Genomic DNA, 22,366 nt, shown 5'->3' on the forward strand with positions numbered 1-22,366 from the left:
ATTTTGGTCCAGCACTTCCGTCTCCGGAGAGATGCTCGATTCCAACCAACAAGTCGTATAAGCCGAGAACCTATCGCGGACTTTAAATCGGTATGGAATCAGGATGAAACTGAAACAGGAAACGTAAGTCGAATTAGTCATCGCACCCTCTAAAACCGGAGTAAACCTAGGTCTTGCCCTAAACCCAGCGCACTGGTCTCTAACATCTCTAGGCATAGTATCAAACACCCTGATACGAGATCCCAAAATTTGTCTCTTTGCCAATATTCGAACGTCTTCAGAAAATCCCGCAAGTTTACACACTGCGGAAAACTCTCGAAACAGATTATGGATATGTCAATTCACACAGAGTTAGATTACGAGACGACAACTCGTAGTCTTCCCTCTACACCTTTACAAAATGCCATCGGCAGCAACACGCCTTATAACCGCTACATAAAAACTAGACCACAAAGGTCCTACTGGAAAACTAGTCATAAGAACCTTAACTCCAAGACGAACTACGAAAGGCTTGATCCCTTAAACAAGGGTACGTAGGCAGCCGTCATAAGGCGCAGCCCCAATCTTATCGCGTTTTCTACTTTTAGGAGAGCGAGAAGATCACTTACCACAGACCTTTTCAACCATTAATTCCGCCTAACTCACCTAACTTGCCTAACTTGCCAAGCCACTCGCTAGAACTTCACGCTAGAAGCTCATGGTTCTAACGAGCTGGGGGGCTAACTGTTGGGGTCAAAATCGGTCACGACGGAATCAATGTCTGAAAGTCCGTAAAAATCAGCATAAACGTTTTTACGAAAAGTAATCTTCGTAAAGATATCTTTACGAACAGCCTTGCAGTAAAATATCGTCCAAATCTCAATCGATCCCACTAAATACCGATTGTCCGAAGGCAACGGACATGTATCCAAATCGGCCACGGACAAGCTCGAGTATGGAAATCAGACCGCGGACAAGCCAAGCTCGATCGATACGCGGCGACCAAGCATGCACACAGCTCGGTCGCTACGTAGCGACCGAGCTCGAGCCAAGCTCGGTCGCTACGTAGCGACCGAGCGTTTGTCCCGCTCGGTCGCTACGTAGCGACCGAGCATCCGTCTCGCTTGGTCGCTACGTAGCGACCGAGCCCGAGCCAAGCTCGGTCGCTACGTAGCGACCGAGCGATCGTCCCGCTCGGTCGCTACGTAGCGACCGAGCTCGAGCCAAAGCTCGGTCGCTACGTAGCGACCGAGCGATCGTCCGCTCGGTCGCTACGTAGCGACCGAGCTCAGCCAAGCTCGGTCGCTACGTAGCGACCGAGCGATCGTCCCGCTCGGTCGCTACGTAGCGACCGAGCTCGAGCCAAAGCTCGGTCGCTACGTAGCGACCGAGCGATCGTCCCGCTCGGTCGCTACGTAGCGACCGAGCTCGAGCCAAAGCTCGGTCGCTACGTAGCGACCGAGCGATCGTCCCGCTCGGTCGCTACGTAGCGACCGAGCTCAGCCAAGCTCGGTCGCTACGTAGCGACCGGGCTCGAGCCAAAGTTCGGTCGCTGTGTAGCGATTGAACCTTTCCGAACGTCAATACGACACCAGTTCTTGCATTCTCGTCAAAACCTTCGAATGCTATCTCTCGAAGACCGTAGCAAGCTCAGTCCATGTTTCCCGTCATTCTAATTCATCGATCAAACTTCGCGGATTAGAAACCGCAGAAAACTCATAGTAAACGTGTCGAGTCGGAAGACGGCCCAAAGGGACCTAAAACACGACTCGAGGCCCATCCTACGATTTTCCTAACCAAAAGCCCGTAAACCACAGCCTGGTTTACGCTTGGTCCACAAGGAAGGATAAATGTCAAGTTTCCGCGGATAAATACGAAAGTTTTGAAGATAATTGTGAAGATCGGGAAAAATGGAATATCTCCATTTTTATGCTATGACGGCTTAAGGGAAGAAGAGTAAAAGCGTAAACCGACCTTGGAGCTAGTATATAAGGAGTCCTAGGCGAGGAGCAAGAGGGAGAGATTTTTAGATTCGGAATTCTCTGCACTTAGAAACTTTAGGCTTATTCTCGACAAGTTCGGTTTCTATGACTGGCACTCAATTACTAGACGAACTCGCCCAGGCAGTTCGATCTCATGTCCAGCTCTATCAATTGAACTACGTTCGGCTTGATCCTCGAAAGGGGTACGTAGGCTGCCTTTAACAAGGTTCAGTCCGAAGTCAATCTAAGCCTTTTAGATATCTTTTTCGTCCTTTGTTATCGAGCTGCGACTCAACTAGGATTAGGGTTTTATGTTGCTAGAACTAGGTAACTCGCTGACGACCCCTGCGGCCAAAGCCTTTGTATTCTCTTGTAATGATCGCAACGCTCTTACGCGGACTCGAAATAAGATCTACTGTTTTCTCTAAACTCGTTTGTTATCTTTTCATGATTTCCGCATATATTCGATCACTTGTCGTTGGCTCTCGCAGAGATCCGGGACCTCTGGGAAATTAGGGTTTTCCTAGTTTCCTTATTTAAACGGAAATCGACAGTGCGAATTTCGGTTCCCACACTCCGCAAAAATAAACCAGCCACGGATAAGTTCGAGTATGGCGATCGGAACACGGACAAGCCAAGCATGGTTGCTACACAGCGACCAAGCATGCACACTGTTCGGTCGCTACGTAGCGACCGAGTTCGAGCCAAGCTCGGTCGCTACGTAGCACGGGTCCCGCTCGGTCGCTACGTAGAGATCGAGCTCGAGCCAAGCTCGGTCGCTACGTAGCGACCGAGTACGTGCACGTTTTGATCGTTACGAAGCGACCGAGCTTTCCAGAAACGTCGATATGACACGAATCCATGCATTCCTGAGATTTCCCGAAACGTCGATACGACACGAATCCATGCATTCTCGTCTACTCTTTGATGCTATCTCCCGAAGACTGTATCAAACCCATTTCATGTTTCTCGACATTTGAAATTGTCGATCAAACTTAACGATAAAAACCGCGGAAAGATCGTTTTTATCGAAAGAAGCCGTAATAAACGCTTCGAGCCAAAAGACGGCCCAAAGGGACCTAGGACGTGACTCGAAGCCATTTATGATTTCTTAACCAAAAGCCCGTAAACCGTAGGACGGTTTATGCTAGGTTCGCAAGGAAAGATAAATGTCAAGTTTCTGCGGATAAATACGAAGTTTTGGAAGATAATTACGAAGATCGGAAAAAATGGAATATCTCCATTTTTAGGCTATGACGGCTTAACGGCAGAAGGGAAAAAGTGTAAACTGACCTAGGAGCGAGTATATAAGGAGTCCTAGGCGAGAGGCATGGAGAGAACTTTTTTGAGAGAAAACTTAGCACTTAGAGCAATTAGGCAACTTTCCGTATTTGTTATTTCGAGCTGCGACTCAACTAGGTTTTGCAGTCTTAGGTTGTTAGAACTAGGAATCTCGCCGACAGCTATCATAGCCGCGGCTTCTACCTTGTTGTAACGCTCATACGCGAATTCGGAATAAGACACCTTTTGCTCTTTTTACGACTTCTTATATTTTTTCATCGTTGTTATCTCGTGTTCTGATTGCTTGGCGTGTGGTACTAGCAGATATCCGGGACCTTTGGGAAACTAGGGTTCTCCTACTTTCCTAATTTAAACGGAAATCGACAGTGCGAGTTTCGGTTCCCACATAAATACATCACTAGCCTTGCAAGACTAGTCCGTGTAGCGGTTGAGTACTTTCTCCCTTCAATAAATCCAGTGAAGATGGCAAGGTATCCGAGCCGTATGCGATCATCCCGAGACCACTCCTTGCATCTTCCAAATGCTGCTTTTATCTGTTCAGTCGTTGGCCCAGCATCAACATCAACACCCATCATCTCCCAGAAATCAGCCATCTCCTTCGTAACCTCAACCCTTGGATTTTCCAGGTCCTCGATGTAATCGCAGTTCAGACCAGTGAGGTGTTCAAACTCTAACAGTGAAAAGCTCACCGGTTTTGGACCAACGAGACTCCAGAGCTCATACTTCTTCTTGATGTTAAGATGGAAACCGAGCATATAATGAAGCAGCCTTGACGCCCAACCAAAATTCAGCTCCTTGAACTTGATGAACACTCCCAAGTTCGACTCCTTCAGCTCCTCATATTCGTCAGCGTTTAGAGCTCGCCTTAGAGCATTAAATAAAGTCGAGTCATCAGTGTGATACGAAATGCTTTTATGTGCAGGGGACTCTTCCCCTAATGTATATATCCTCTGCGGGAGTGCTGGTAAATCCATTTTCTGGCCTGCAAAACAATCAAAAACAAGTATCTCAAACACATAAGACTACTGAGAAGACTTGCATGTAAATTTTAGTAAGAAGACTACTGAGACGGCTTCCAGGAAGTCTTCTACAAAATCTTACACCCTGGAAGACTTCCAACGAAAACTTAGGTCGTCTGAAAGACTTCCAAGAAGTCTTCTACGAAGTCTTACACTCTGGAATACTTCCAGGAAGTCTTCTACGAAGTCTTAGACTATGGAAGACTTCCAGGAAGTCGCCTGAGTAGTCTTTCTGAATAAATACAAAAATTGTTTCTTTAAAAGATGGATAACTTACAGTCGGAGAAGATATGGTCTCCAACGGTTACAGGTCTGCAAAAATCGACGGGAAAAGAAGAGTCAAGACTACAAATTTTAGGGTTTTACGGCGGCTAAACGCCTTAAGACAAGAGAAATAACTTACCGGCGGTGGAGTTCAACGAGACGCGGTTTTAGATATGAAACAAAGGAAGTGGATGGTCAGTTTAAACTACTAAATACTATACGCCATGAAGGAGAAACAAGATTCGTTGTAAGAGGAGAGATTACCGGCGGTGAAAACGGCGGAATACGAGAGATTACCGGTGGTGAGAAATCCGAGCGTATCGCCTTCGTAATCGCCTCTGGAGAGAAACGGCGCTAGGGTTTTGGCAAGTTGTGAAAAAGTGGAAAAAATGTATTTATAGTCCGGTAAATGATCCAGTTAGGTTTAAAATTACATTGGTAAAATAAGGGATTCGGTCCAATATGGACGACTTCCCTGGAAGTCGTCCATCTAAAATTATTCACCAGACGACTTCCATGGAAGTTGTCTAGCCCCTAAACATAACCCCTAAACTAAATTAACTAACTAAACACTTCATAAAATCGAAATAAACTTAAAAAGTGTTTACTATACACACAAATAATCACATGTAGGTAAATTTTTAATTTTTCAAAAAAACATTTAAGCCATCCAAAATCTAACCCTAAGAATACATACAATACTACAACATATGTTACCAAACCCTACACCAAAGAATACCATGATTCACAACTTACACTCATCTATGTTGAAAACAATTCCATTTTGTTATATTTTAATTTATATCACATAAAACTGTTTATAATCACATAATTTTAATTTTTCTCTTATCAAAATATTTTTTACATAATTTTATAAATCATTTTTATGATTAACTATATCAAAAGACTTCCCTGGAAATCGTCTAGAAGACTTATAGTATCTCAGAAGATTCAGACGACTTTCTGGGGCTATTTTCGTAAAAATGAATTCTGTTTTTTTTTTGTTAGGTCACAAAGGACTGGCTGTAATTTCACAAGGATTTTAGGTTAGTTTGCATATGATTCAAGTTTGGGTATAGATTTATGTTTAAAATCAAGTTTTAAGTCATATTTGGCAAATTCTCCATATATCTATGTTAATATCATTTAAATTTAATTATAGACCATATAAAATAAAAGGTGTTTGTTTGGATTAATACAATTTATTTTTGTGTTCACATCAATTTGATAATATACGTAATAGTTGTTAAATTTTTATATTTATTATTTCATAATATGTAAAATAATTTATAATATGTAAAAATAATTTATATATAATATTAGAGAGAGAGAGAGAGAGAGAGAGAGAGAGAGAGAGAGAGAGAGAGAGAGAGAGAGAGAGAGAGAGAGAGAGAGAGAGAGAGAGAGAGAGAGAGAGAGAGAGAGAGAGAGAGAGAGAGAGAGAGAGAGAGAGAGAGAGAGAGAGAGAGAGAGAGAGAGAGAGAGAGAGAGAGAGAGAGAGAGAGAGAGAGAGAGAGAGAGAGAGAGAGAGAGATGGGCAAGGAGGTCCATTGTTGGCTCTTCTCGACTTCTTTTGTCTTCCGTTGAGATTTTTGTAGACTATTTTGTAAAATGTTGAGTTTTGTTTGATTTTAAGAAAGTTGTTTCGTAAGAACTCCATTGTTTTGTTACGAAGTTGTTTCATAGAACTTTTCCAAAGTTAGATTTACGAAAGATGTTGCATACAACGTTGTCGATAAGTAAGACAATCATGTTAATTCCTTTTATCGATGTTTTCAGAATAATTCTTGTTTGCGCATAAATTGTTTTGGTATATTTTCATGGAAGAGTCATATGAATTTTATTCTGATGTATCTTCAATTAAATCTGCGGCGTATACAAAATTAATTTTTCAAATTTTTTGGATTGGTTAAGTAGACGATATATTTTTCTATGTTTAAGAGATTTTAGGTGTTGATATCGCTAGGAGATTTGACCTCAACAGTTAGTCTCAATATGAGAATTACATGTAATTCTGATAAGGTAACGATATGTGTTTAGGTGGGATCAATCACTAGGTATCACTTTTGAGTCTCGGTAGTCTCAGGCGTGGTTTCTTGCAAGGCCGAAGCTTGTGATTCAGATGCCCTTGACCTGATTTAGGCGTGATAGTACAGATCAACGATGGTGTGGACCATTCTTCCACTTCAAAATATGCATGCATTCTTCATTCCAACCAATTGTCACTTTTCAAGAACTCTCTAAATTTTTTTCTCTTACTCTAGCTGAAAACTTGTTTTAATGTTGCCGAATAAGTTGAATCGAAGGGTTACAAGAGATTCTTCACGCCTTGGTCGTGAGTCTTGATATGTGTCGAATGATCTGGTTATTGATCATGTATTTCTTGAAAATTGTAGCGATGTGATTGACAAAGAAGAGAACGGAGGTCCTTGCTCTGATTCCGAGGAGATTGTGGCCTACAGGGAAGAAAATCATTGTGACTCCTCCTCTATGTCAGTTCCGAGACTAAAATATGTTGGTTATTTCATGAAGGGATGAAGCAGAAGTACACCTCAATTCCTGAAAACGATTTGGGACTTTTTATTTGTTCAGGAAGACAATGTTTTCCATATTCCATGGCCAGAGGATTGTGCCAACGACCCCCTCCGGTTATTTTACATGTTCCAAAGCATATTTTATTCTTCGTTACACGTTGTTTCCAATTTCCCGCATTTATTATCCGCTTCTTCTTGAGAGTCCAGAACCTCGAGTTTGGACAGCTGTCTCCTCGCAGGTTACATCATCTCAATGGAATAGTGGTTTGATATTACGAGTGCAATATTGAGATAGGCGTATTGCACCTTCAGATTTTTTTGAGCATAAACAAGTTGTCGGAGTCGTTTTTATATTCTCTCAGGCATTGAAATTTAATGATAATAATCAAGGGGTTTCCTTCCGATGATAAACATTGGAAGACAATTTTTCCTTAACGTGCACGAGGATAGTAAACTCTGTCGCAGAGGGGTATTTTGATCAACATGACTCCGTGGCTATCCGTTCTTGATTCTCAGCAAGCCTGGATCTAACTGGCAGGTCGATCAACTTTGGTATTTCCATTCCGTACACAGAAACTCTGTACTCAGTGAATCAAGGAAGGGTGCTAGAGAGTTGTTAGGGCATCAGCATCGGTGCATCTAATGACGTATCTTAACAAATAAGAGGCAAAAAAATAAATACAAATTAAGGTAATAATAATGGGACGTTAACAAAATTAGAACTTTTGTTACGCGTCCTTGGGTAGCACGTGTCAAGAGATGATAGGAAGACTGAAGGGGTAGAGGTAGAGGACGTATCGAGCATTCTCGACTTCATTATTCTCGTCTCCTCTCTCTCTCTCTCTTTCTTCAATCTCGACGGGGAATTCAGTCTCGCAATCTCGCAAGAAAAAATCGACACCGAGCTCTCGTTAAATCGTCATCCTATCCGCCGAATCTAATCTACCGCTGGTACGTGTTCTTCTCTGATCTCCCCGTTGCGATTTTCCCAGATTTAATCACCGATCTTTCTTTTTTTTGGTTTGTGGGTTTGATTCGATCTTGCATGCTTGGGTATTGTAGTGGGATAATCAAAATCTGTGACGATTCTCAACGTCTCCCACTTCTCTCTCACATCGTAACCTTCTCCTCCGAAACCAGGTGTGTCTTCGTTCTCTCTACTCTGTTTGCTTGTTGTATGCTTAATAGGAAGTGGAATTGACTGATTCATTGTCTTATTAGTGAGTTAATTGACTGATTTGTGAATTCGTTGGAGTAAAGGTTTTCTTCGGATTCGTATGGTTGTTAATTAAACTTGAGTTGTTTTTGTGTTAATTGATTCCTTTAGTAGAGTTGTTAAGAATGGGTTGGTACTTTTCTTGACTTGTTATGTAAATTAAACATGTTTTCTTTTGTTTAATCCATGAGTTGTTTATGTGTTCTTTAGGACAAAGAATGGTTTCGTTATAAAGTTTAGATTTTTAAACTTGAGTTGTTCATCGTTTGCTTTACAATGAGAAAATGAGTTCTGTGAATATAAAGAAAGGATCTTTTTGCCTTAGATCGTTGGGTATGTAAACGTTTTAATGAGGTTAAAGGTTTTAAAAAATAGTAAAAGCATTGGTATGTGTTGATGTGTGATCCAAAATTGAAGTGAATTGTGGTGAAGGACTGCTTACATAGCTGTAGTTGTGTGAAGTGTTATTTGGGTATAGCTTTGTAGTTGTGTGTAGAGTTATTACTTGAATGCTGTAAGAGGAACTTGAATGCTTTGTAGTTGAGTGAACTGTTAGGAGGAATTTAATGAGGATTTCTATTTATGTGAGATGGTTAAAGTTTTCGTTACTATGGTTCGCGCTTTAAAAATGGTTTGGTGTTTTAGTTTGTTTGGTCGTAGTCTAGACAAGTATAATCTGTTTGTTTGTGGCTATATGATTGGATCTTGTTTGTTTCTAACCGCAATGTGTGTAGTAAATAATTTGGCAATATAATTTAGTTACTTGATTGCTTTTTTTGGTTGCTATGAGTGTAGTAACTGATGATTAGACCCTGGTAGTTTATGGTTAGGTCATTACTGACCGTCCTTAACTTTCTCAACTATTTAACAACCACCTTCTTTCACTCTTGTTTTCTAAATCAAACTAGTCTCCGGTTTCTATCGGGTCTCTCTTATATAATCTCTTTTGTTGTAATCGTTATGGATTCAAGGAATCCATTGAATCCATATGGTCAGTCCCCTAGTTTAGTCGGCCTCCTTAAAAGTCAGAACTATCCTTATGAAAGTTACCAAGCGGGTGTCCACTTTGGAGAATCACAACAGTCATCAGAGATCCCTCCTTTTAGTTCACAAGAAACCGAGACACCAGTGGGCTCTAATAAGGAGAGAAAGAAGTGGACACCAGCTGATGACGAGGTTATAATCAGCGCTTGGATAAACACGTCTAAGGACCCGGTTGTAGGAAATTCACAGAAGCTAGGGACTTTCTGGTCCCGAGTTGGTGAATATTATGCTGTATCTCCACATGCAGTACAGAGTGGTGACCCAAGAGAGCATCTCAATATAAAGCAGAGGTGGCACAAGATTAACGATTTCACTAACAAGTTTTGTGCTGCATATGCAGCAGCAGAGAGACAGATCACCTCTGGTCAAAGTGAGAACGATGTTTTCAAGGTCGCGCACGACATCTACTTCGCTGATCACAAGAAGAAATTTACTCTAGAGCATGCGTGGTGTCTTCTGAGGTTTGAACAAAAGTGGCTAAGCCTCAACACTCCTAGACCGAGTGGTACTTCTAAACGAAAAGGTTGTGAGACTCCTTGTCAGAGTACAAACACGACTGCTGCTGATGATGAGGTCCGGCCTGAAGGTATAAAGGCGGCTAAGGCTAAAAGGAACACGGGTAAAGGAAAGTCAGTGGCTGAGTATGCAACAATTATGGATATGAAGAGGGAAGATTGGGAGATGAAGAAGGATGATTTGGATAGGAAGGAGAGACTATCAAAGCTCGCTATTCTAGACACTCTCTTAGCCAAAACAGAACCACTGAATGTGGCTGAAGAAGTTGTCAAGAATAAGCTACTAAACCTGTTGTTCTGAGAAATAGTTCTTCGCTTGTTTTTAAAAATGCTTGGTGTTTGCTTTTCTGCTTTTTTTTAAATATATGTCTCTGTTTTATTAATGTATGTGTTGAAGATCAATGTATGTCTGTTTGTTCTCTGGTTGCAATCTTGGTATAAATGCTTTGTGTTTGTTCCCTGGTTTGTATTTCTATTCTCATCGTTCATTAACCTTGGCCATCTAATTGTTTTTGCAGGTTTAGTATCTATGGGAAGGTACAGCTACAGCCAACCTTCAAGCTTGGATCCGTATGGTGACAGGGCTGACAGTGGGTACAGCGAGACGGAGGAGTTAATCCGTCGTGACCAAGCTGAAATAAGCTTGAATTATGGTGAAGTGGCTCAGTATCCTCCGCAACCCGAGGTGGAGTTCGGTTTCCCACAGACTTGTTACTGTGGTGGTGAACCACGTTTAGCAACATAAAGATCAAGCACCGATCCAGGGAGACTGTACTACACATGCGACCACGTTGATGATGGCGATTGCCATGTATGGAAGTGGTGGGACGTCGCCGTGATGGAGGAGATGAAGGCGAGGGAAAACCAGCTATTTCTATTAGAGGAAAAGGTAGATAATCTTAACTTAATATCTGACCTTGAGACAGAGGAGAAGGTAGTTAGACTAGAGAAGTTAGTTGAGCAGAAGCTAGTTAGACTAGAGAAGTTAGTTGAGGAGAAATTAGCTAAGAAGAAATCTAGTGTTATCGGTGGGGTTGAAGTAGTTGTTGGTGTAATGCTCATAGTTTTAGTTGTAATAGGTGTGTTGATCGCCTTTAAGTGATGCAAGACGATGGTTGCGAGACTTGGCTATGTTCTGTAATGTCGTATTATCATTATCAACTTTCCTCTACGTGTTATCAGCTTTGTAATTCTTTGTAAGAGCAAAAATGCTATTTTATCAATGCTATTTTGTAACTCGTGTTATAGTACTATTGAATCAATGCTATTTTGTTTCTTTCCTCTACAAATCCCGTGAACTTTATAAAACCCCATACCCGTGACCTTTATAAAACCCCTTACCCGTGAATTATAATCCAAAACATCATTAAAATCCAAAACATCACTCATACCCGTGAATCCACCCCGTGTATAATTTGAAAAGAAACACAACACGGGAAGACATATGCTTCTCTATAAATATGAGAATGGTTCGATCATTATACATATACTCATTTCAATTCTCTAAAGCAATTTCATCTACTCATTTCAATACTAGAATTTTTTTTCCCCTAAAAATGGCATCTTCATCTCATTACCATTACCACAAAAATGATGACAATGATGATGAATTTGAATCTGTCTTTGAAGATTTATTAGAAATCCCTGATAGTATTCTGGAACCGAAAGAGCGGAAAAAACGTATATTTATCGAGAGAGACCGGGAAGAAGGCCATCGAAAGCTCTGGAATGATTATTTTTCGGAAACTCCAACATATCCGCCCAATATATTCCGGTGACGGTTTCGAATGAGTAAGCCGTTGTTCATGCGTATTGTCCACCGTCTCTCTACGGAAGTTCACTATTTTGCTCCTACAGAAGATGCACTTGGAAGGTCAAGTCTATCACCGATCCAAAAATGCACGGTAGCAATTCGTCAATTAGCATATGGTGGTGGGGCCGATACGGTAGACGAATATGTTCGACTTGGTGAAACAACAGCTAGGAATTGCTTGCACCAATTTACTGCCGCAATTATCGACTTGTTTGGCGATGAATACCTAGGACGTCCAACACCGGAGGATCTTGAAAGACTACTACATAAGGGAGAACAACGTGGATTTCCCGGGATGATTGGAAGCATCGACTGTATGCACTGGGAGTGGAAGAATTGCCCCACCGCTGGCATGGTATGTATTCACGAGGAACCGATAAACCAACGATTGTCCTCGAGGCCGTAGCTTCTTATGACCTCTGGATATGACATGCATTTTTTGGAGCTCCAGGTACTATGAACGATCTAAATATTCTTGATCGATCACCTGTTTTTGATGACATTATTAACGGAGTAGCTCCGGAAGTCAACTTCCATGTTAACGGAAGGGAGTACAATTTGACCTACTATCTCACTGATGGTATTTATCCAGAATGGGCGACATTTATTCGATCTATCCGACTACCACAGGGTCCAAAACATTCACTATTTGCTACAGCCCAAGAATCAGTCCGAAAAGACGTTGAGCGTGCCTTTGCAGTCCAACAAGCTAGATTCGCCGTTATTAAAAATCCATCTAGTTTATGGAAAAAATCGAAGATAGCTAATATTATGAGAGCATGTATCATACTCCATAATATGATTGTCGAAGATGAACGACGTACAGACGATCAAGATGAGACGTTTCAAGATCAGGATTTTTCATTTTGCGTTAAGATGCCTACAGAGATTTTTAGTTCACTTGATCATCGAGCAAGAGTTCGGGGAAGACCAGTCCATCAACAATTGAAACATGATTTGATCGAACATATATGGGGTAGACCAGTCCATCAACTTCGTAATTTTTTTTTCAACTTTGTAATTTTTTTTTCTACTTTGTAATTTTTTTTTCAACTTTGTAATGTTCATATGTTTAATGTTATTTGTTTTATTATAAAATCCTACCAAACAATTTACAAAAAAAAACAAAATTTAATATTTTGCTAAGAACCTACCAAAACTTCTACCAATAATCTTTACTTTTACTCATGTATCTTACCAAAATCTCTTAACCTAATTATATTATTAAAGTAATACTAAGATATGCAATTGCATATCTAGCAATGCTGATGCCCTTAGACACTAAAAAAACACAATTTCATTAACTATCTACCCCAAACTTGAATAACATTGTCCGCAGGGTTATACAGTCTGAGATTGGCAAAGGAAATAAATAAACTGGAAAGATTTAACAAGGAAAATCGGGTAAATTCAATGCTGATTCAAGGCTTGTATTCCTCGATAAATTGAAATAAAAATACGAAAATTAGTAAAAATGATATTAAAATAAAAATAAAAATTACTAATGGTTTTCTTCTCATTCATCACTTTTTATATTCTTTAGCTTGACGTTTTGGAGTTATGGGCTCCTTTGGAGGCAAATGAAAACTTGTTAGAAAACAAGTCTCAACATCTTTTATTTTTAATATATTAAGATTTTACATAAAATTATTTTTATTATATTATATTTTAATTTTATATTATTATATATATTTATAGATGTTGTATAAATATTTAATTTATGCATCATTTTATTATTTTAATTTCTCTAAAAAAATATTTTTAATCATATATATGGATTTGGATCCAAATACACATGGATAGTAAAATATTTATTTGAATATTTGAAATACGGGTATTCTAAAACTACGGATCCGAATCTGAATACTAAATCTACGGATTCGAAGGATTTGAATCTGAATACCTTTTTTTTTTTTTGGATATCCGGGTTCATCCCACACCTATTGAAAAGCATGTTTTCAAATTAAGGGTCTGACTGGTTCAAACGCAGCGGTTGCGGTTGCGGTTGCGGAAGTTTGTAGATGCGGGTGGTTGCGACCAGTCAAAAATCTCGTTCCGCAATTTACCCAACTGGGTTTTCAGTTCAACTCGTATCCACTCTTTCAGCTCTTGCTCCTTATCTGATAAGTTTCCTGGTTCAGCCTGTTTACATATCCCACGACGAGGTCGAATAGGACGCTGAGGCGACTGAGTCGAACTTCCAGGTTCATCACAGGCTTTCCCAAACCGCCTCGACGGCTTTTGACACTTCTTTTTGACACCGACACCTTCAGCCTTTTCAGCTGGCTTCAGAGGTGGAAGCGATGAATCACCTCCTCTAAAGTCAGTTGCTTTGAACTTGTGCCCTTCCCGCATTCGACGAACTAAGTTATCTATTCGGGGATCGATTACTTCTTTCTTCCACTTTGGATCCCCACCTTCATCTGGGATTGAATACGTAACAATAACCTCAAACAAAGAACACAAACATTCATAAGTACACAAAGTTTGAGCGTCTTAACTTCTGTTTTGCAAATAAGATAGACAACAGCATTGTACCTCAGTTTGGGTTTCTACCAGAAGTATGTCTTCAAAATTCAGAAGTGCATTTGTTGAGTCGCATCCTTCTGGTTCTTGCAAGAAAGAAGTGGTTTTATTAGGTTCGGGAATTTTCTCAAGCAATGAGGGGATAGCTTTAAAAGCAAAAAGTTGCAGCGCCAGAGGGAACCCATAACACGCTGTTGACTGCTGTTTCAAACGAAGGCGCATGACCGAAAGGGATTTATCCTTTTTAGAAGGATCAGAAGGTTGAGGTGGTGTCAATCTAGACAGAGTGCTGACGAATGCCTCTCTCCCCCATGGATATTGAAGAAATGATCTGGTGTCTTCCAGCATCTCGACGTAAGCAGGCGTCAAACGAAGAAGTTTGTGACCACAAACCAGGAGCCCATCTACAAGCGCAATGAGAGCTAGTGGCAACCGCTTCCACTCAGGAAGACTAGGCTGTTCAAGCATACGAAGAACATCTGGTACAGTCACGTCTTCATCTTCAGTTTCAAACAACTCTTTCCACATACGTCCAGGTGTGGCATCGCTAGATTCTGACCCGTTTCCAACTTTTTCCCTTTCAGGCTCGCATTTCAGCCCCGTGATGTCTCCAAACTCACGCAGAGAAAAGCGTATTGGCTTGTCTGCAAACAAGAACCAGAGCTCATATAGGCGCATCGTAACCAGCTGACGGCTGAGGAGAGAATGTACAAGCTTCGCAGAGTTTGAGCAGCGCGATACAGGTAAGTGGAACAGAGCTCCAAACTGACTTCCTAGGAGACAATTCATTTCAGGGGAGCCTCTTAGTAACTTCACTAACGATCCAATGATACTCGCCTTTGAATAGATGTTCAGTCGAGGTTTGCCAGGATAGCAATTACGTGTGAACAGTCTTTCCGGGAAAGTCGGCGTGGTGACAATAAATTCCGGCTCGGTGGATGCAGCTTCGTCTTGTTTAGTGGATGCAGCTTCTTCTTGGTCGGTGGATGCAGGTTCCTCTAGTTCGGACTCCGTGCTCATTACTGAAATACAATGACCAAATCCAGACATTTACCAAACGCTTTATTTTTAAAAAATTTTCCCAAAGAATTTCACCGCGAAGCTTAGCGAAAGGAGATACCTAACGAGGCGCAGTTTTGCCTACTCGGGAAAATTTCTTGGGATTTCCTTCTCTATCACTGGCGGATTGACTACGAGTCACCCTCCTCGAGGGCGTTACGCTGGAGGGGGATACCATGGCGATCTGGGTACAGTCGAGGGTGGTTCTTATGTGGGATTCTTCCTATGTTTGGTTCTCAATTGCAGCTGTTTAGAGGTGGTTCCGGTATATTTTGATGGGATGTTTTTGTTTTTCTAATTCTTTTTTATTCTTTTATTAGGTCTTTTCTGATTTTTTAAATAAAAAATCAAGAGGTGGCACGGTCGTAATATCAAGAACCACGCGCGCCCCCTGTCGACATTTCACAAGTCTGGAAAAGGCGATTTGCCCAATTTGCTAATTTAAACTTGAGGTCACCCAACTCCCTGATATCAAACTTGCAATTTGCCCAATTTACCATTTTTTTCTCATATTTTTATCTACTAATAAAATGTTGTCACTTCAAATTTAAAATGGGCCAACAAGACATTTCATTAACGATACATATAATTAAGATTATAAAAGTTGAAACTGTTGACATGCATATCTATCATATAGATTCCTGATTTTTAGCATAACCACTTCCCTTCAATACACTAAGGGCATAGCCTCCGCGCAAGCGCGGAGCTGGGTACGTTGTTCATGCGTTGTGTAGTTTTGTGTTAAGCGATTTTGTCTTTTTTTAAAAAACTTTTGTCCGTGTTTTCTATAATAGTGATGAATGGAACATTGGAAGACATAGAACTTGATTAGGTTGATATAAGAATAACTGGCGAATTTATATGTGTTGATATTTTCATATCTTATCTTGGTAATGATTTGATCGACCATTAGCGTTATTAGCGATTTCACGTTCAAAAGCTGAGGTTCATAGGAGTGGTTAGTGTTTACTTAGGTAATTGTTAGTATATAAATAAAAATATTTAAGGAAAAATATATAAAATTAGGTTTTAAAAAATTTACAAATTATACGAACAATAAATTAATAAAAAAATTTAACCCAAAATAAACTGTTATTAAATAAATTATTAACTCTAGAAATTTGTAAAATTATATAGTTATAAAATTATTTATTTTTAGAGTTTTTATTGGACTTTGTTAAAAATAAGTTGTAGTGTACAAAAAAATATTCTGAAATAGGTTGCCCAAAAATAGAATTTGGTATAGTTTATGACATAATATAATGATTAAGTAAAAACTGGGTTATGTATGTAGTTACTCAATCTATGAAATAGTAAACCCTATTAGTAATGTTGTTGTTAAACTTGTTTTGATAATGATTAAAGTTGTTATATTGCTAATATATCTCTGGAGATATGTTTTTGGAATGATTGAACTTATTTAAATGCCAACAATTAGTAGAATCTTTTTTCACAATTATAAGAATCTTACCATATGAGTTATTGGAAGTTATGCTCAAACAAATGTATATCATCAATTACAATAGGTCGACTAATTTTTTGTTTGACATAGTTTTTAATCATGCTTTATAAAGAAAGTAGTTGATTATCAAAAAAAAAAAAATAGTTTAAGCCGGTGGTGATCTTTTTAATTATCATGTTACTTGTTTAATGTATAAGGTGATGGTGGTTGTGATAATTAAAAAAAAGTGATGGTGGTCTTAAAATTTGGTGAGTTTTAGCCTATCTCATTGCATTTAATTTTTCCTCCGGAACATTTAACCGGCTATCGTAATGGGCCAGTTCGAGACTTTGAACTATGGATTAAACTTACACGTAGGTTTTTAAGTATGTTATCGGAGGCTGATTTGTTATCGGAGGCCGATTAATGAGTGGCCCTAAATACTCTGGTACTCGGTAGTAAATTTTACTTCCTGAAGCCTATTAGATACCTAGAATATGCTATATATTCTGTATCAGTACGTTAGAGTAAATATAGGGAGATCCCTCAAATATTGTAACCAATCTCTGTGTATATTGACATGATCAGAGGAGATAATTGAGCGAGCTGGAATGAAAGAATGCAAGCCATGTGCTACTCTTGTTGGCTTGAAGGCTAAGCTAAGTGATAAAGAAGGCAAAGCTGTCGACAATCCAACCGAGTATAGGAGCATGGCAGGAGCTCTCCAATATCTCACATTCACACGCCCTGACATCTCTTACGCAGTTCAGCAGATATGCCTTTTCATGCATGACCCGCGCGAACCTCATCTTGTTGCTCTGAAGCGAGTGCTACGGTACCTTCAAGGAACAAAACAACTTGGTCTTCAGCTTTTGAAACACCAGAAGATGTCAATGACGGTGTACTCGGACGCCGATTGGGCAGGCTGTCCATCAACAAGAAGATCAACATCAGGCTTTTGTATCTATCTTGGTGACAACCTCATCTCCTGGTCTGCAAAACGTCAGCCAACGGTGTCACGATCAAGCGCTGAAGCAGATTACAAGGGTGTAGCAAACGCGGTGGCAGATGCTTGTTGGCTTTGTAACCTTCTTCTCGAAATGGACTTTCACATTCCTCAAGCCACAATCGTATACTGCGACAACATTAGTGCGGTATACTTGTCGTCTATTCTGGTGCAACATCAACGTACCAAGCACATCGAGATAGATATCCATTTCGTCAGAGAGAAGGTCCAATGGGTCAAGTACGTGTGCTACACGTTCCATCTGAGCTCCAATATGCCGATATTTTTACAAAAGGCCTTCCCACAACACTCTTCAACAACTTTCGCTCAAGTCTTGGCGTGGCTGCGGGGGAATATTAGATACCTAGAATATGCTATATATTCTGTATCAGTACGTTAAAGTAAATATAGGGAGATCTCTCAAATATTGTAACCAATCTCTGTATATATTGACATGATCAATAGAACATAGATTCAAGGGAAATACTTTGTCTAACAAAGTCACTGGCTTATGTAAAATAGAGGCGACAATTTTTAATGAATACTATTGTTTCTGGAATTCTGCGGTGCCAGACAATTGTTTGCAAAGATCTAAATTCATAGAGCTTCCCTTTATTAATCGATATAACACTGCTCCCAGTTCAAGCAAAAAAAAAAGTTTAAAAAGCCAAACATGAAAAAACAAAACCAAAGGAAAATAATATAGCATGTGATGTAGGGAGATAAGTTGGCGGGAACGATGGCTTGCTCCACTTCTGACATTCAAGCATGGTGGCGTTTGCAGATTTGTTGCCTATCCAAAGCTCGAGAGTGTCAGTTGATCAAACTCCATCACTTTTGTCCCCGCACATGGGTGTTGCAACTAAAGAAAGTTCTGAAACCTCTCAGCAAGTAGTCCAGCAGAAACAACAGTTGCACTATATAATTTAGCAGTGGTAATAGCCAGATCAATGTTTAACTGCGATATATGGCAACTGGTTAGATCACAGAATCGAAGAGAGGATCTTAGTTTACAGTGAAAACACCACAGTAGATTCCCCGTAGTTTTGTCTTTCCGTGCTCTTCCTATATGAAAAATGCACTTGTACTTGTTATTAATATTAATGAAAAGTTAGGCATGATGGAAGAGTCCACACCCGTAAACCATTCTTGGAATAAGATTACGCCCTGAAACTGGATCAACAATAGGATCAAACCAATCCTACCAGAAAAAGAGCACTTGCAAGATCTTAGGGATGATGGTAGCGTTCAGCAAATTCCTATTGACCAGAGCCAAATTTATAAAGGACAAACGATTGCCAGATAAATGATTCTATGACATAATACAAAGGAATATAAAGGTAGTGTGGTGGAGATCGTCAACAATTACCTGGAGGATTCACCAAGGCGGAGATCGTCAAAGGGGCAGCAAGTTGAGCGGAATTTGCAACGGAGCCTGACATTTTGGAAGGAGTGATCTATGGATCGATGGAAGAAATCCAGACTCAAACGTCACCAATTTATACAGGATTCCATTGTCGGTTTTATTTTATACGTTTAAGATTTTGCTAATAAGAGAGGGAGACGGAGAGACTCAAGAGCAACTCCATTGGTAGGAGTAGGCATGGGCATTCGGGGTTCCAATCAGGTTTCGGTTTTGTCCAATCGGGTCTCGGTTTTTCGGGTTTATCAAAATCAGCCCCATTCGGATTATATAAAAATTCGGTTCGGGACCGGTTCGGATTTTATCGGGTTCGGATCGGGATTAGTAAATCTTCAAAGAACCGGTACAACCCGGTGTACTTTCGGGTTTTGGGTTCCAACCGGTTCTTCGGTTTTAAAGTACTTGATTTATACCTATTTTGTAACCAAAACATAAGTAAAATCGGTTCTTCGGATTTAAAGTACTTGATTTGTACCTATTTTGTAACCAAAACATAAGTAAAATTGATTCAGAAATAAGAAAAAAACATCAAACATGATTATTCAAAGTCAAACGAAAGGTATACATTGTTATTGATAGAAATAAAACCAATAAATAAAATCATAAAACGAAAAATAAAGTTTTCATGAAATGAAAAAAATTATTCAATGAAAATAAAACCAAAATCTAAAAATTTCAAGCCTCAACCGCCACTTTCAACCATCAACCTTCATGTAGTAGATAGTTATTGTAGATGTTTAATAATATCTTAGTGTATTTTGGCTACATATCAGAAATTAAGATCATGTTTGGTACAAGTTCTTTTTTGGCATTTTGAATGTTTCGGGTTCTATCGTATATCCATTTAATTTCGGATTCGGTTTGGATAATACCCATAACCCGAGATACCATAAAACAAGATCCATTCGGTATTTATGTCGGGTTCGGATCGGTTCGAATTCATTTTTATCGGATCGGGTTCAGTTCAGATTTTTGGGTTCGGTTTATTTGTCCAGCCCTAGGTTGGAGCCCATTAAGGGTTCTAACGAATAAAATAGTAGTTAATTTTGTGATTTGAAAATTTTAGAACCCTTGTTAGTGTAATTAATTTTTTCATGGTCCAATGAAAGAATCTCTTTGAGGTTCTTAAAAAAAATTTTTTTTTTAGAAATCAAATGATTGGATTTCATAACAGGGAAGAAAATCATACATAAAAATTTAAATAAAAATGATATAAAAACATATTAAAAATACAAATACAAATCATAAACGAAAAAAAAAACCGATTAGTTAAAATCTTGATTTGAAACAAAATATTTTAGGTGAAATGGTAACTCATCACTTGTGCTTCACTCGGAAATGGTAAGAGAAATGGTAACTCATCACTTGTGAAATGGTAAGAGAAATGGTTAAAAAAATAATCTTATAAAGAAAAAAAAGCTTATAAAGCGTGTAAAGAAAAAAAATGCTTCACTCAAAAGAGAAATGGTTTTCTTTGCATCTAACTCATATTGGAAAGCTTATAAAGAGAAATGGTTTTCAACCATTGTAGGAGATGGATTACATCCCTCCACAAGGCCCATCGAATAACAGGCCTTAGCCCGGCGAGTTTAGCTAGTTTAGTCGGCTTAGCGGCTAAAGACGTTAGTTCAACCCCAGAGTACTTTTAGCCGAATAACTGAGCCAATTAGATATACTCGGCTTAGAGAGAATAGTGTTGAGGCCCGCATACTCGGTCTTGCACGTCAGGGCGCAAAGGACGACGCTATTAGGGCATCATGGACAAGCGACCTATAAAAGGAGGATGAGGAGACAACAAGAGAGGACTTCTGGACAACTTACACACTAAGCGGCTAGATCTAGGGTTTCTCGACCATCTCTTTGATCTTGTTGCTTTAACCTTTGAGCTTGTTTCCTTACTTCCTGGTCACTCTTGTAACCCCTTTTGCTTGATTCTAATAAAAACGTCTTTAGTCACCCCATTTCTGAGTTTATCATTCTAATCGACTGAATCCTGTACAAACAATTGGCGCCCACCGTGGAGTGGTGTCGGCGTTACCTACCTCATCCCTTCTACTGAGCAACGTCCTTGGTCTCCTCCAGTCGGGTATCAGTGCGTATACGAATCCTATTTCAAGGATCAGACTAAGCTCTGGTTCCCGATCCCTCGGTTGATTACGTCGTATGCGTTCCGTAGGGATATTGCTATTTCTCAGCTGCTGAATGGGTCGTTGCGCATAGCCGTTATGTTAATGGTCATGGCGGCGGAGATGGACATCTTGATGAGCGTGAGAGTGTTTGAAGAGCTGACCTTCACGAAGGCGGAACCGAATGGGATTTTCTCGGTGAAAATGCGCGCGAACTACAACGTTCTGACTGGTCATCCAAACAAGACGCAGGACTGGCAACGTGCGTATTTCTATGTCAAGTCCGACGAGCATGCTTTCGAGGAACCTCCTGGGGACGACTTCCGCGTTTTGTGGAATAAAGAACTTGGTAGAAATTTCTAAGTTTGTCTGATCTTTACTCGACATTCCTGACTGTTTTTATTCTTTTATGCAGTTCGTCACCCGAACACGATCGCCTACCCTGAGAAGTTCTTTGAAAGTGCTCAAGCGATCGCGACGCAGTAATCCAGAAGGAAGCCGAGGAAGCACTTCAAAGACCCCGCGGGATCTGCTTTGGGTTGGCCTCAATTCCTCGTTGTGTGACTATGTAGCCGAGGAACTCGCCTGAAGAAACTCCGAACGTGCACTTTGCTGGGTTCAGTTTCATGCCGTATTTGTTGAGAGTTTCGAAGCATTCTTGCAGATGACGGAGGTGATCACTGGCATGGAGCGACTTAACCAGCATGTCGTCGATGTATACTTCTATGGTGATGCCCAGCTTATCTGCAAACATCTTGTTCACAAGCCGTTGGTAGGTTGCTCCGGCGTTCTTTAATCCGAACGGCATGACCTTGTAGCAGTAGGTTCCCCTATCTGTGATGAAGGCCGTCTTCTCGCGATCATCCGGGTGCATCATTATTTGATTGTATCCAGAGAAGGCGTCCATGAAGGTTAGCATCTCACTTCCAGCTGTAGACTCGACTAAACGGTCGATGTTAGGAAGAGGATAACTATCCTTTGGACAGGCTTTATTCAAATCGGTGAAGTCGACGCAGACGCGCCACTTTCCATTCTTCTTTTTGACGACTACTGGATTTGCCAACCACTCGGGGTAGCGAACCTCAGCAATCGAGCCTGCGCCGAGTAGCCTGTCAAC

General features: G+C 40.2%; 3 protein-coding genes across 3 annotated transcripts; 2 read left to right on the forward strand and 1 right to left on the reverse strand.

Annotated features, from left to right (window-relative positions):
- The first annotated feature begins 9,060 nt into the window (after window positions 1–9,060).
- Window positions 9,061–12,943, forward strand: LOC117128186 (glutathione S-transferase T3-like). Its single transcript, XM_033280050.1, has 2 exons — window positions 9,061–10,789; window positions 10,823–12,943. The coding sequence occupies exon 1, from the start codon at window positions 9,119–9,121 to the stop codon at window positions 10,154–10,156; it is 1,038 nt and encodes a 345-aa protein (XP_033135941.1). The 5' UTR covers window positions 9,061–9,118; the 3' UTR covers window positions 10,157–10,789; window positions 10,823–12,943.
- A 654-nt stretch (window positions 12,944–13,597) lies between these two features.
- LOC103838854 lies at window positions 13,598–15,214 on the reverse strand. The gene is made up of 3 exons (XM_033278402.1): window positions 14,207–15,214; window positions 13,735–14,116; window positions 13,598–13,608 (listed from the first exon to the last, which is right to left on the reverse strand). The coding sequence occupies exons 1-3, from the start codon at window positions 15,212–15,214 to the stop codon at window positions 13,598–13,600; spliced, it is 1,401 nt and encodes a 466-aa protein (XP_033134293.1).
- A 2,091-nt stretch (window positions 15,215–17,305) lies between these two features.
- LOC108869636 (uncharacterized mitochondrial protein AtMg00810-like) lies at window positions 17,306–18,100 on the forward strand. Its single transcript, XM_018654328.1, has one exon. It carries the CDS (start codon window positions 17,306–17,308, stop codon window positions 18,098–18,100), a length of 795 nt encoding a protein of 264 aa, XP_018509844.1.
- The last annotated feature ends 4,266 nt before the right edge of the window (window positions 18,101–22,366 follow it).

The sequence above is a fragment of the Brassica rapa genome, chromosome A09 (genome assembly GCF_000309985.2).
Source record: "Brassica rapa cultivar Chiifu-401-42 chromosome A09, CAAS_Brap_v3.01, whole genome shotgun sequence".
Lineage (NCBI taxonomy): Eukaryota > Viridiplantae > Streptophyta > Magnoliopsida > Brassicales > Brassicaceae > Brassica > Brassica rapa.